Consider the following 16,316-nt stretch of genomic DNA (forward strand, 5'->3'; position numbering starts at 1 on the left):
CTCTACAATACCCATATATCCATTTTTTGTATCTCACACAACAAACAGTCATCTAAATAATTTGATGACCAATGATGGTGCATAACAAATTGCAAACAGCGAAATCGCAAGTGAAAATTACACTGTTATGTTGCTGTCAAACGTAACAACGAAAGTACAACAAAATTTATAAAGGATTACAAAATATTTAAGCATGTGTTCTTTGCGGTGTACCGGATTTTTGCAATAAAACATATTGTAGTAAATCGTAAATAAATAATTCACTGGTATTACATTGTTTTTTGGTAAAATGTTACATTTTATATTAAATTTTTAAAATTTGTGACAGAGATTACAAATAAAACTTGTAGCGGCATGGAAAATTTTAAAAACTAAACAAACAAACTATAATACGGCAAAGTACTGGTGGAACAGAGCCTACAACCAGCTAAGCAAAGAAACGGGCTTGGACCAAGAGAAACCGTAAACTTGATGATTTCTTTTTTGCGAAACTGTAAATATCATATAAATGAAAAGATTCTACAATGTAAGATCTTAAGTCTGAGTCACCTTGACAAAAAAAAAAAAAAAAACAAGGTGAAACACATTTTTAAGCCCAAAATAGACTATCTCGTCCACATAGACATAAGAGATCTTAAGTCGATGTTTTCAATACATTGACACACTGAGAAGTCAGTGATTGATGTTTGATTGTGGACTAAGTTGTTTCTTTGATTCCAAAGATGATAAACCACCGTTTGACAAGCCAAACTTGACGTTCTTGTAATGCCCATTGACACTTTCACTCTATAACATCATAATACTTACTCCATCAACGATTGAGTATTAACACATTTCATTTACTAGGAAAAAGAGAGAGAAGTGAATAATCTTGCTCATCATGTTCAATAACATATATACAACATCAGTTTGCGGGGTTTCACTTAAAGTCTATATAGTGTCCATAACATGACGGTAAATTACAAATAAAAAAAATTAAGAAATCATAGACCCTTGGAGCCAGGAAGATCAATCCATTTAAGTTGAACCTCAACTTCACCGCACTCAACATGTTTCAATCTAAGGACTATATCCTGAACGAGCTTACCATCAGACCAGATGATCCGAGAACCCTCGGCTAAGCAATTGTCTCGGCTAGGCTGAACTGTGGTCACGATGGTCCCACATGGGAGATCTTGCAAGTGCATAGTCAATGCATTAATGTACGGCTTAATCTCGAATTCTGCATCTCCCATTTTGTCGTCTTTGGTGAATGTATCGTGATCATACACAGTCTTAGAAACATGACAATTAAAGTGTTATTATATGACATATACTTAAAGGAGTTTTTTTTTTTGGCGTAAAATGTTAAGACTTAAAAGGAGTTTTTTTTACATGTACGTTGCTTACCAAGAGAACTTTGAGACTGGGATCAGTTACTGAGAGAGTCAGATCTTCGTTCCACTCAGGATTCACGTCATTGTATATAACTCGAGTCTTCAATTTCTGCAATTCAATTATTTTTTTCATTAATAGATAGTGTATATATACTTTGCGTTAGTTAATGATTTAGTTTTTTTTTGCCAACGATGAATTATTATTACTTAAAATCATATATAATAGCCGAAATTTCATTACGTAAATTCTAATTACCCTAAAAATTTTAAGGCATGCATGCACCCGAAATATGAAATCTGTATGTGAATTCAATATTCTATTTTCTTTATTTGACAGATGAACGAATCGACCTAGCTATTTGTATAATGTATTACACCTTTTAAAAAAAAGATCGGAGACCTCAAAAGTTTACGCAATTTTTCAATGGGTCATATATTTGCAAAAATTAAAATATATTTAATATTAATACACTTGTGTATATTATATAGGTTATAGATTGGTTACCTGTTTACCCATTTTGACGACGACGTAAGGATCGCTACTGTTGAGATCACGGACGGCGAGATTGACACCGCGCTTGACACGAATACGAAGAAGACCTAATAGACTTTCCATCATAGAAGGCTTCATCGTTATGCTTCTCCCCTGAAATAACATTACTAAGCAACATTGTTGATTCAATTAACTACAGCAAAAACGTGAACCGAAATTTCAAATAAGAACTCAGACTAAGATTATTGACAACCAAAGGGCCTTAAAGAAAACTAGCCAAGCCTAAGATTTATTCAAGAGTATTCTATGTGGAAACATAGTTGAGAATAAACAATCCTCTAAAAATCAATCCAACGTTAATCTTGATCGGAGAAACCCGATTAAACTCACCGTCGTAGATATTCCGTTTACCTTTTTTTTGTCTTTGCCAATCTTTTTTATATATTTTCATTTTATCGATTTTGGTTACCAAAATTAGAGTTCAGATTTTGTGGGAGGAGGAAACGAAATCAAATCAGCAAGGCAGGGGAACGCACATTATTTGAGGTGTGGTGTCTCAAGATGGAATATTTTCCTGTTGTTTGAGGAGGAAAAATAAAAGCTAATTAGTTTATTGGAAAATAAGAAAGTCTATTTCAGTGATTATATGAAAGCTAATTAATTTAGATTTTTCTTCTTAGCTTCCAGTTTTGTTACAATTCTAAAATGGTATCACTTAATTCAGAGTTTTTCTATATCAAGCAAATTAATATGAATTGAGAAAAGTATGAATAATCATATTTCAAAAATATGAACGATGTATATTATATATTAAGTTAATATGAGGAAAAGTATTAAACTTTTTTAGGAAAAAACAGAATTTTCTTAGTTTGGCCTTAATTTGAAACTTACTTGAAACATTTTTCAGAAAGTTTATTCGTTGATATTTGAGGAATTTTTCGTTTTTTGAAGATGATTATTCAAACATTTAACAACATTCTTAGGGTATGCATGATAAATTCTTTATGTAGTGATGTCAAGGATAACTAAAAAGTTTTGGTGAGAAAATAGTTTGATCTGAAGTAACGCACATATGGTAAGTGAAATATATAAACCCTTTAACCAAAAAAAATGTAAGTGAAATATATATATTCTAAGGAAATAAATTTTAACTAACGAACTGTATGGGAAGTCAAATTAGCGTTGTTTGCTATACATTCAGAAAAGACTTCAGGATCAGATGGGATAACTGCGTTTTTTATCAGAAATTTTGGAATATTGTAAAGGAGAATTTAACTTTTATGGTTAATAAATTCCTTTTTGAAGGGACGGTGGCGAATGGAATAATGATACGAATATATGTTTATCCCAAAGACAACAAAGCCTACTGATATGGCTCAATTTAGGTCCATTAACTTGTGTAACGTCAGTTACAAGATAATCTCTAAGGTCTTATGCCAGAGATTGAAGAAAGTGCTACCAGGTTTGATATCGGAAAACCAGTCAGTTTTTGTTGCTGAAAGATAAATTTCAGACAACATTATGATTGCTCAAGAGATGTTCTACGCTCTGAGAAGTAAACAAGTGGATGCGGATGACCATTAATACGTACATGAGCAAAGCATATGACATGATGGAATGGTCGTTTATTGAACCTGTCATGCGTAAGATGGGTTTTTCAGAAACATGGATCACCTGGATAATACGATGCATTACGTCGGTGAAATATAAGGTGCTCATGTATAAACAGCCAAGAGGAAATATTGTTTCTAGTAGAGGCCTACGCCAAGGAGTTCTTTTGTCTCCTTTCATTTTTATTCTATGCACGGAAGTGCTCGCTAGACTTCTCAATCATGCAGAGAACCAAGGGGAGATTACAGGGATGCGCGTCACATGCGCGTGTCTGTCGGTATCCCAACTTCTCTGCTAATCATAGTCTTTTCTTCTGTAAGGTGGAGCCCCGTAAATGTGAAGAAGTAATGAAAGTAGTCAGGAAATATGGTAAATCATCAGGACAATGTATCAACTTTGATAAATCACCCTTACTCAATGGTAAGCGGGTTAATGCAACTATTAGACAAGAGAATAAAGATGCACTTGGAATACAAAACGAAGGAGAAATGGGAACTTACTTAGGTATACCGGAAGACATAAGTGGTTCCAAGTACAAACTGTTTGCATTTCTCAAGGATAAGTTGATGCATAGAGTGAATGGATGGACAAGTAGATGGCTCTCAAAAGGAGGGAAGAAAGTGTTGATCAAATCCATTCAGCTAGCTATTCCGACTTGCGTTATGTTTACTTTTCTGCTCCATTTGGAGATATATGAAAACCTAGCAAATGCAATTGCTCAATTCTGGTGGAATTCGAATCCACCAAAAAGAAGAATACACTGGGCGAAATGGGAAAAGGTATGTTTACCAAGAGAGGAGGGTGAGGTTGGTTTCCGTATGATCCATGAGTTCAATCTGGCACTATTGGCAAAACAACTATGGAGGCTTGTTCAATTTTCTGTCTCTTTGGTTACCCGGGTCTTGAGGGGAAGATACTATATATTGAGTTCGCCACTAAGAGTAAACTCTGCTAGTATCCCATCCTATGTGTGGTCTAGCATTTCTGCTGCAAGGAAGTTATTATTACTAGGAATCAGACAGAAGATACATTCAGGCTATTAAGTTAAATTATGGGAGGATCCATGGATTCCAACGAACCCGACGAGGCCAGCTATCCCTCTAGCGCCAGTTATGCACCCTAATATGAGAGTCAGCGATCTCATTAACCAGGTATCGAAGGATTGGGATGTTGGTCTTTTGGAGAACTATGTAAATCTTGATGACATACTACTCATAAGGAGTTTGGCCATAAGCTCTACTAATCGTCGTGATACATTCTGCTGAAACTACACAAGGAGTGGCCAATACACGGTGAAGTCTAGATATTAGGTGGCTCAGAATTTATTAAAGACACATGATGAAAAGAAAATATTGGAGCCGAGTATCACAAAGCTTCAAGCATTTGCTTGAAAGTTAAAGGTGCCTAAGAAGATATGTCATCTTATATGGCAATTGTTAACTAGTCATGTGGCAGTAACAAAAAATTTATCAAGACGTAATATGAGGTGTGATAATTACTGCCAAAGATGTGGAGACCTAGAAGAATCTGTAACCCATGGCGTATTCGAATGCCGGTCAGCTCTACAAGTTTGGTCCTTATCATAAACTCCAACAAGCCCAGATATATTTCCAGTATCAAGCGTCTACACAAATATGGATTACCTATTCTGGAAAAAACAGCATTATCGAGCCAAAACAAGACAAAGATCCTTATCTCTGGATAACCTGGTATATTTGAAAGGCTAGGAATGACAAGCCCTTCAGGGGGATAGACAGAGATCCTTTGGAGCTAGTTCGACATGCAAAGAGCGAATGCAAAGCATGGTTTGATGCCAACGAAATGGTACAACCAGTGGTACAAGATAACAATACTGAGGAACCCCAAGTCATAAGTTTAGGTAATATCTGTTTGTTAGATGGATCTTTGACAACCTCTGCTTACTTTAGTGGATGTGGATGGGTCTGGATGGATATTTATGGGGACATTCAGCTTATGAGGATAAGAAATTTCACTCGACGTGAATCAGTCTTGCATTCAGAAGTAGAAGCACTGTGTTGGGCAATGAAGAACATGCTTCAACATTCACCATGCCAAACCTTTGGGACAGATTGTAAGGAGTTGATTGCAATGATAAAGAAATCTTATGTTTGGCCAAGTTTTGCGACAGAAATGGAGAGGATAGAGACGCTACAGATATGCTTCCCGGACTTCAACATCATTCACTTTCCACGCGCGGAATCAGATTTCGAACTTTTTAGCTAAGACTGCTAGATCTTTCCATAGGGAGTTACATTTTACTGGTTGTTCTATTCCGGTTTAGTTATCCATACCACCTCAATTTTGAGTAATAGAATGACCTCTTGAAGTCCAAAAAAAAGAAAAAACTAACGAACTGTAGGTTTAGTGGTAAAAGTAAGCACTCTGCCACTCGGACTTAACTCTCGTTGGAAATAACTATTTAATATGTTTAGGTTTCTTGTAAAAAAAATGACACCACCTTTTTTTATTTAAAAAAATAATTTTTTTGTTTAATTAAGTAAGAAAATATTGATTTAATGTTATTAGTGTGGATCGTCCAATTGGTGGAGCATTGGGCCGGTGTACCTTTAGTCGTATGAAATGGTTGGGTCGGTCGACTTTTTGTCATACGATTCAGTCGGATTGGTGGATCTTGTTGTAAGGACTAGTTGGGTTGGTGGATCTTTCGTCATCCGGACCTTCAGGATATGTAAATCGTTAGGTTCGTGGACAGTGGACATGCGGCTGTATGGACCTTTGTATCGTCGGGCGATGGACTTTTGATTGTATGGATCATTGGGTCAGTGAATTTTCGGCTGAAGATGCAAAAATGATTAAATATTTAAAAATGATTAAGTAAAGAAGTGGTAGCACGAAATCCCCTATATATCCCCTATATATTAAGAAAAAATATTATAACATTTTTTGTATTCACGTGTCATCACCAAAATCATTCTTAGAATCTTTAGAAAAAATATGTTGGTCCATCTAAATATATAATAAGTTTTTTTTAAACTAACTATAAATTAATCATTAGTGTTCTTCATTGTTTCCTTAAATAAAAATTACAGAATTACCTAATGTGACTAAATATATATGACTATTAATGATTTTAAATAATAAAGATTTGATAAAAATTATTATATCCTCTATCATTTTTTTAAATTTGAACTTATTAAAATAAATTAAACTAACACATTAACTATATAATAAAAAAATTTAAAGTTTTCCATATATATTATATTTTGTATTTTTGAAAATGACTATAAATGACTAAAGTTGTTAAAAATCTCACATTGAAAATTTTGTGATCCATGGTTTAAAATTTCTGTTATGACAAGATACAAATAATTACAAAATTATATAAGTAGAAAGTCTCATTTAATAAATATTAATATATATATATATATTACATAAATATCTATATTATATAAATATGAATTAATATCTTTTAAAATAAATTATATACTATATAAAATACATAAATATTTTATTTTTAAAATTTGCTTTGAACAAATATTCAAAACTGAATATTTAGATTTTAAACTTTTCATTGAATTTTTTTTCAAAATTATAAATTACTAAAACTATTAAACATTCCACAAAACAAATTGTTATCAGTGAATTAAAGTTTTGTTATAAAAAAATACAAATGAGCAAAAAAAATATGAGTATAAAATATTATTTAAGAGATATAAATATTAAAAATATACTATATATCTATGTTAATATCATTTAAACTTAATTATATACCATATAAAATATAATAAATGTTTGTTTGGATTAATAAAATGTATTTATGTATTTGTACCAATTTAATTATATACGTAATTGTTATTAACTTTTTTAATTATTCCATTAATTTATTATTTTATAATATGTAAAAAACATATAATACTTAAATGTAATTTATATATAATTTTATCCCGCGCTGCTATGTTATAACAGAGTGCCTAAAATGGATTATAATGATTATTAGGATGCACTTGAGCGGCGTTAACCGTTCTCTGAATAATTTTTATTGTCTTATTTTATTTTGTGATGCATGTGATGATTAATTGTATGCACTGAAACGCGAGACTCTATCAAGTATCAGATGTTATGGTTTTGAAGGTAATTTTTGGGCGTTGATAAAAATCTTTCTTATTTTAAGCTTATACGGACTTATAGTATTTAGTATCAATCTTCATTAATAAAGCCTCATATTTTTATGTTTATTTAGATACAATATGGTTTGATTTTTACTTAGAATTTTCATAAATTTTCTGAAAATTTTGGATCCGATATTTTAATATCCCGTTGTAAGTTGTAGTAATTTTTAAAAGCCCTTTCTCAAAAAGAAGAAGTAGTATTTTTTCAGTCAATTAAGAGCATCTCCAACCTATCTCTATAATAGAGATCTCTAAAATAGAGGAAAAAATAGAAATGGTGTTTTTGCTCCAATGTGTTCCTCTATAATAGAGGAATGCTATATTTGCCTCTATAAATAGAGGAATGCTATATTTGCCTCTATAAATAGAGGAATGCTATTTTTTTCTCTAAATATAGAGGAAAAAAATAGCATTCCTCTATTTATAGAGGCAAATATAGCATTCCTCTATTATAGAGGAACACATTGGAGCAAAAACACCATTTCTATTTTTTCCTCTATTTTAGAGATCTCTATTATAGAGATGGGTTGGAGATGGTCTAATACCTTGTTATTTGCATATCCTAAACCAGTTTTTTTCCTTGCCTTAAATGCTTATTGTTCTGCAGATGCGACTTTTTGAACTGTATGAGAAACACTGTTTCCAAGAAATGCGAGCGCAAACGACCTAGTGAATCCAACAACCGATTAACCCCGTCTTTTAACTGGGATTCTTAGTTTCGGCTAATAGACAGTTTTTAGTTTTTAACTAATAAAAGTTAAGAACCGTCTCTTAAATAAGAGGTGTAAGAGACGTCTCTTAACCGAAAAATGTTTTAAAAACAAATATCGAATCATGAGTTAAAAATCCCAAATAAGAAATTGGGGTTAATCATATTCTAAGTAAGCGACCTTCCTTACCAGATTCACAGCTTGCTAATTTCTTTCAACTAGTTATTTCTTCTTCTTAATTAAGTTCAGAAAATTTCGAAATAAATAAAATATTTTGAAGCAGATAATGGAATTTAGGGCCTGGCTGGTGTAACCGCAACGGTTGCGGCTGTGGGAGTTTCCGGATGCGGATAGTTTTGGTTTTAAACGGTTTTAAGATATTTGTACGACTGGTATTACGGTTAAAAACTGGTGCGTTTGCGGAATACTTATTACTGGTTAACTACCAAATACAACAAAGATTAAATAATAAATTAACAATATTTATATTTTATATAATTAAAATATTAAACATTATGATATTATAATAAATATAAAATTATATTTATAAAATTATATTTTAAACTTTTTAAAAATTATAGAAAATATTTTTATTCAAAAATTTTATAATGTAAAGTAAATTACAATAGATATATTTTAGGAGTTCTATTATTTTAATTTAAAATTTTATTTTTATTTTTGTATTTATATTGTTTAAAAAAACATTTACCCTTCCGCAACCGCAAACGATAGCTGGAACCAGCTTTTAAATTTAAGAGGTTTAGAGCGGTTTGAGTGATTGTTGCATAACGCCAACAAATTGCGTTTGAAGGTGTTATCGGAGAAACCAGTGATGCCCTTAGTATGTAGTCGCCTTCATCTTCAAAGCTATTTTATAGTCATTTCTAAAAAGTGTCGGAACTAGATCTAACTTCTTGTTTTTGCACTTACATAACACAATATTTTTTACTATATTTGAGAATTAATGATTTGTTGTGATAATACATTTATTTTTAAGAACTTTATTTGCTTTGGAGATATGTGGCATTCCTCTCGAGATCTCAATACCAAATTTTACCATGCTCTAACAAAGCAGCGTAGGGTCCGTAATAAAATAGTGGGACTCCATGATGACTTAGGTAACTGGATTACGGAGGAAAATAGGATTGAGAAGGTGGCGGTGGATTATTTTGATGGTCTTTTCAGTACTACAAACCCAACGGACTTTGATAATTTTCTGGATGAGATAATACCGTCTATTTCCCCCCAAATGAATCAGATGCTATTGAGAACAGCAACAGAGGAAGAGGTTCGCCAGGCTCTATTCATGATGCACCCAGAGAAAGCGCCAGGCCCAGATGGAATGACAGCCCGGTTTTTTCAGCATTCCTGGCATATTATTAAAAAGGACGTGGTCGAGATGGTGAATAATTTCTTGGTTACAGGCATCTTAGATCCACGGTTAAATATTACTAATATTTGTATGATTCCAAAAGTAGAGAGGCCTACAAGGATGATGGAACTACGGCCGATAAGTCTATGCAATGTGGGTTACAAGATTATATCAAAAGTTCTGTGTCAACGACTGAAAATTTGCCTCCCCCGATTAATTTCGGAGACACAATCGGCTTTTGTTGCAGGAAGGTTAATTTCGGATAATATTCTTATAGCGCAGGAAATGTTTCATGGTCTGAGAACAAATAAGTCATGTCAAAATAAGTTTATGGCCATTAAAACGGATATGAGCAAGGCGTATGATAGGATAGAGTGGAGTTTTATTGAGGCCCTTCTTAACAAAATGGGTTTTGATCCTCGCTGGATCACTCTAATGGTGGAATGTATTTCTTCGGTTCAATATAGGGTCCTCCTCAACGGCCAGCCGCGAGGCCTTATAATTCCCCAGCGAGGTCTACGTCAAGGAGATCCATTGTCTCCTTATTTATTTATTATGTGTACTGAGGCTTTAATTGTGAATATCAAGAAGGCAGAGAGGGTGAAACAATTAACCGGTATGAAGGTAGCGAGAGCTTGTCCGGCAATCTCTCATTTGTTATTTGCCGACGATAGCCTTTTCTTTTGTAAGGCAAATAGAGAAGAATGTCAAACTATTCTCAGGATTTTAAAAGAGTACGAGGCTGTTTCAGGGCAACAAATTAATTTTCAGAAATCCTCAATTCAATTTGGACATAAGATTGAAGAGTCCAGTCGACAAGAGTTGAGAGATATTCTGGGTATTCAGAATTTAGGAGGAATGGGATCTTATCTAGGGTTACCCGAAAGCCTTGGGGGATCTAAGGTCCAAGTGTTTGGGTTTGTTCAAGAACGCTTGAATAATAGGGTAAATGGATGGACTTTTAGATATTTTACTAAAGGTGGAAAGGAGGTGATCATTAAGTCGGTGGTTACGGCTCTGCCAAATCATGTCATGTCTGTTTATCGATTACCAAAAGCTACAGTTAAAAAACTAACGAGTGCAGTAGCTCAATTTTGGTGGAGTCCAGGAGGGAGCACAAAAGGCATGCATTGGAAATCATGGGATAAGTTATGTCTCCCTAAAGACAGTGGTGGTTTAGGTTTTAAGGATCTTATGGATTTTAACACGGCGATGCTTGGAAAGCAATTGTGGAGGCTGATTGAGAAGCCAAACACTCTTTTTTCTAGAGTTTTTAAAGGACGGTACTATAGGAATGCTTCACCCCTTGAACCGATCCGATCTTACTCCCCGTCATATGGCTGGAGAAGTATGATCTCTGCTAGATCTCTGATTTGTAAAGGACTAATTAAAAGGGTGGGAACATATTCGTCTATTTCGGTATGGAATGATCCTTGGATCCCAGTCACTCGCCCGAGACCAGCAAACAAAAATTTTCACAACAGTTACCCGGATCTCACAGTGGATTCCCTCATTAATTTGGAATCCCGAACTTGGAATCTTGAGGCAATTAAGGCTTTGGTGGATCCTCATGATGCACAAATTATTGAAAGTATTCCATTAAGTAGACATCAGATGGAAGATAAGAATGGATGGCATTTCACTAATAATGGAAAATATTCGGTCAAATCAGGGTATCAAGTTGAACGGGTCTATCCTGACAAGGAAAAACCACCAGAATTTTATGGGCCCACAGTGGATACGTTAAAAGCTTTCTGTTGGGAAGTGCGGTGTCCGCCGAAGTTAAAGCATTTTTTATGGCAACTCCTTTCAGGTTGTATAGCGGTAATGAAGAATCTTCGGGGGAGAGGACTACAAGGGGATATTTGTTGTTCTAGATGCGGAGACCCGGAGGAATCAATAAATCATGTATTTTTTTAATGCCCTCCAGCACGTCAAGTGTGAGCATTATCTAAAATACCATCGAATCCAAGTTCTTTTCCTACTTGTTCATTTTTTGGTAACATGGATCATCTTTTTTGGAGAGTTACCCCAAAGATGGATGACCACCAATTCGCATGGATATTATGGTATATATGGAAAGGTCGGAACAATAAAGTTTTTAGTAATCTCGATATTGATCCAAGGGAAACACTTAGATTAACAGAAGTAGAATCGACACTTTGGGCTGAAGCACAGGTAATCACTGATCATAGAAGGGAGAGGCAAGTGCAGACCAGACCTATATTAGAAACTACAGGACGATGGTGTTTTATAGATGGTTCGTGGAAAGAGAATGAACTATTTTCGGGACAAGGATGGTATAGTACCTTACCGGGTTTTGATGGTTTATTGGGAGCAAGGAATGTAAGGGCGTGTCTATCACCTCTTCACTCGGAGGTGGAGGCGTTGATTTGGGCAATGGAATGTATGAAGAACTTACGATAGTTTCAGGTTACGTTTGCAACGGATTGTTCTCAATTGGTGAAAATAGTTTCGGAACCAGAAGAATGGCCAGCATTTGAAAGCTACCTGGAAGATATCAAGCTTTTACGAAGAAGCTTCATCAACTCAGACGTCGTCCATGTACCCCGAACGGAGAACCTAAGGGCGGATAGCTTGGCACGTAGTGCTAGGAAACAACCGTCTTTCGTCGTTCATATGGATGCAGAGTTGCCGATTTGGTTTACAGAGTCAATATGAGTCTGTGAATGCCTTGCTGTCAAAAAAAAAATATATATTTGCTTTATCTATTTTTATTTAAAACTAAATATAGCTGTCGCTACATCCACATATATATTTAGCTACATATAATTTGTAGCAACATTTGCCACAAACTTGCTAGAGAGAAGCTGTTGTTAAAGTCTATAGCCATATAGCCGCAGAAAATCTGTTGCTAAAAGGGTCACTAAAGACCAATAGAATGATTTCTAGCTATATCGTTGCTGTTGGCTACCGTCATTGCTGTTGCTATTCCGTAGCAAAGTGGCTACAAATTCGCAACAAATCAAATTTAGCGTGGGAGCTGAAGCAAAGGAAATTATCTGTCGCCATCCGTTGCCAATGTGATTTTAGCTACGGATCATGTATGTTAGCTACAAAGAAATCCTTAGCCATTTCACTATATTCTTGTAGTGTCCCATTATTTCTTGCAGCAGAAATTTGTTATTTATATGAGCATTGAACTCTGGAATATGATTGACAGAAAAAGAAAAGAAAAAAAAAAACAAAAACAAAAGTCACACCTGTTGTGGGAAATCACCGTTCTCCAGCTGTGAATTAATCAACATCTTAGCTGCGTGATGGATCGGTCTTGGGTCTCTCTTTTTTTTTTTTTTTTTTGTCAGCAGTTTTATTAATTGGGCTGAAGCCCAAACTTACAAGAGGTTGCAATCCATTTCTATACATATTTTTAGCCTAGTCGAAGCCCAATACAAAGGATAAGGATCCAAGAAAAACACGTGTTTCTTAATAATAAAACTTTGACGGATGATCGGCACGTGCACCCTTGTGTGGCAATCGACGTTTCTGGATCTGAAGAGAACGGCTCTGGTTTCGCCAGAAAGCCACCGGACCGAGACCCATCAACCTCTTTCTTCGCCTGGTTGCACCGCTTGACCGCTCCTCCTTCCCGTGTTCGCCGACGATCTTGGAAACTTTTACATCTTCGCGCTAGAGATGAAATCCGGTGAGAAGCTACAAGGAGATAGACACAAAACTTCGCCAGAACGCTTTCAACGATAAAACTCCAGCTAATCTGAGTCTGCATCAGATCTCCCCCACTTAATCAATCATCTCGATCTCCTATCCTCAAGGATACTTCGCCTTAATATCATGAAGCGAAGATTGATACCTTTTCTGAGTAAGAGATCCAGCTTATCTATCGAGAAGATAGAGAACTTCCATAAACCGATCGGAATATTGATTTGTCAAAGAAGGAAAGAGATCGGATTTAAAATTAACACAACAAAATCGTCTAAAGCAAAGAGATATCGCCAACGCGAATTTATTAAATTCAACCTCAAAGCCGACAAAAGAAGAGAATATGAAGAACATACCAGTTTAGGGTTGAAAACACAAACAGAAATCGCCAACGCGAAAGAAAAGTCGGTCAAAGATCGAACTATATTACACCAAAAAAGATAAACTCGATCCCCTGTGAAAGATAAAAGTCGGTGAACAGGGGTTATCGAGAGGAAAATCCTCTCTCTAAAAGTAGAGAGATGGATTTTTGTCTTGGATCTCTCTCCATCTGAAAATAACATTTTTTATTTTCTTTATTTAAAACTGTAGGAAGTAAGTGCGTAGCAAATATATATGTCATGTTAATCCTGGTTGATGAGTTTCACTATAACCTGACCACCCATAATTAGACCAATCATTGCTTGTGCTGTATTCACAACATTCGTCTTGTTTCCTTCCAAAGGGGTATATTTATGCATCCCACCGTACCATTAATTAAGTCAGGATATATAATCGCACTTTTTTAGGCCAACATATTATATATATACTCCTTCCATTGTTGACATTTTATTAAGAAGAAGACTATGAGTTTGAGAGATTTTTTTTATACCTTATTGGGGCAAGAGAGATAGCTCTCACCCCATCCACCTTCTGTGTTTTGTGTTTTGTGTATCTAGAAGGAACCGAACCGCTCTACGGATAGCATCACAGTTACTGTAAGTCTTGCCTGCGGCAACGAGACCTCGGACCGCATTAAAGGTCCCAAAGATGAAGCACACGCCCCAGTTTCCATACCATGAACCGTCTGGCCTTTGGAAACTCTCAATGTATTTGATGCCCTTTCTTATAAAACTCTCGACTTCTTCTTTTCTGTGGCCTGGAAACATTTCCAAGAACCGAACCAGCGCTACTATTGCGGACGCTGTACATTAATTCAAGATACCTAAAAGATATCGGATATGACAACACAGTTCAGTTTTTTTTTTTAAGTAAAGCCCGACCCAAGATTTTTCAAAAATGTTAGAAATATGTAAGAGTTTACTCTAGCTCGACGACTGTGTCTTAGGCAAACTCCACGGGACTCAGCCACTACACTACATTAATACAAATTGCAGTTTGATCACATTTCCAAACAAAATATAATATATTATAAAGACAAATAAATTGTAAGTAGCATAGCCTCAAGCCAAGTATTCCCATGAGCAGGCTCCCACACAGCTAAACTTCCATTCTTGCTCTACCATTTTAACATTATTATGTGAGAGTTGTGACTTAAACTTAACTTGATCGGTCCAATATAAGACTCATAGATTAATTAAATAAAAAGTAGGTAGCTAGTACCTGAAAGTATAAAAGCAAATTAACGGCATCGTAGAGCTTCTCTACATTCTTGGTATTGAAAAAAAAATATATATATATACATTTTTGGTATTGTTGCTAGTACCAAGTTTTTTATGAGTCACTTAGCTATTTTTTCAGGACTCTTGGTATTGAAGTTTTCTTCACTTGCACCATCTAAATCCATCTGATACCTCCTCCAATCAATGTCCCTGAAAAAGATACCCATAAGGTAATCATCGCTGAAACCATGGTGTGAACAGTTTCTTTGGTAAGCTTTAAATCTGACCCAAAATATCTCGAATGCTTGAGTAGGACCCTGAAAAAAATGTAGAGATTTTATTTCTCAGTTCTTCGGACCTTGCATCGTCAAAAAAATTGTTCAAGAACTCATTCTTGGTGTCATTCCATGTAGTCAAAGATCATGGCTGCAGTTGCTTGAGCTAATAAGCTGCATCCCACGGAAGAGAGTATGAGAACAACTTGTAGAAAAAGTAGTCTTCAAAGACTCCATTTAGCTTGATGCTTGAAACTAGATCCTCAAACCTGTCCGATGGTCCATAGGATATTCATGAGGAAGAAAGTGAAAAGGGTGCTGACCCACATAAGTGTAGTACATGGGTTTCAGCTCATAGTCATTCCTCTAGAATGGTGGAGGTCAAATTGTAGACTTGTTAGCATAGAACTGATCATGCCTTTTATAATGTCCAAGTGTTCTCCCAACAGCAGCTCCAACATTCCCAACATTCTTAGCAACAACTATCTCAGCAATCACATTCCAAGCATCAACTGTCTCAGCAATCATATTCCCGACAACATCAATGTTCTACCTTGCTTCATTGCATGTATGACCCTCTTGGTCGTGTAGAACTCAATATTCTTCAGGCACTAACCCAACTGTATTAACCATCAATGTTCTTCAGATACTCCTTTCTGCTTGTTATCGATTGTCTCTTTAAGGGTGTCGGTCGACACTGGTCTTTTAGCTTTCTTGTTCATGCTAACTCAAGTTGCTCCTGATTTGAAAGATTCAAAAGTTGTGTTTCCTTGTTGTTTTTGCATGCACCTGAAACACAAGAAAAGATAGTAAGTAAACAAAAAAAAAATCTAGCAAAATTCTAACACCAAATCTAATGGTGAATTAAGAGTCCCTCGCAATGGTCCCAAAATTTGATATGCTCAAATTTACCGTTGAGCTACTCTATAGTTTTAGAGATGTAGTGCAGTACTTAGGAATCGAATCCACAAAGATTCATATCACACCATAGCCTTATGGTTTTTGAATTAAGCTAGGCAACAGTAGTTGTAATACAATAAAGTACA

General features: G+C 35.2%; 1 protein-coding gene across 1 annotated transcript; it reads right to left on the reverse strand.

Annotated features, from left to right (window-relative positions):
- Positions 1–818: 818 nt before the first annotated feature.
- On the reverse strand, positions 819–2,344 carry LOC106359512 (protein C2-DOMAIN ABA-RELATED 5). The gene is made up of 4 exons (XM_013799199.3): positions 2,260–2,344; positions 1,882–2,022; positions 1,390–1,485; positions 819–1,274 (listed from the first exon to the last, which is right to left on the reverse strand). Exons 2-4 carry the CDS (start codon positions 2,005–2,007, stop codon positions 984–986), a joined length of 513 nt encoding a protein of 170 aa, XP_013654653.1. The 5' UTR covers positions 2,008–2,022; positions 2,260–2,344; the 3' UTR covers positions 819–983.
- Between the last annotated feature and the right edge of the window lie 13,972 nt (positions 2,345–16,316).

Source organism: Brassica napus, chromosome A8, assembly GCF_020379485.1.
Source record: "Brassica napus cultivar Da-Ae chromosome A8, Da-Ae, whole genome shotgun sequence".
NCBI lineage: Eukaryota > Viridiplantae > Streptophyta > Magnoliopsida > Brassicales > Brassicaceae > Brassica > Brassica napus.

Bases quoted from the DNA above. Each gene is read 5' to 3' on its own strand.
- LOC106359512 (XM_013799199.3), bottom strand. From the start codon at position 2,007: ATGAAGCCTTCTATGATGGAAAGTCTATTAGGTCTTCTTCGTATTCGT. The intron at 1,486-1,881 runs GTAACCAATCTA...ATTGAATTGCAG, and splicing joins TCGTCAAAATGGGTAAACAG to AAATTGAAGACTCGAGTTAT. The intron at 1,275-1,389 runs GTAAGCAACGTA...CATGTTTCTAAG, and splicing joins CCAGTCTCAAAGTTCTCTTG to ACTGTGTATGATCACGATAC.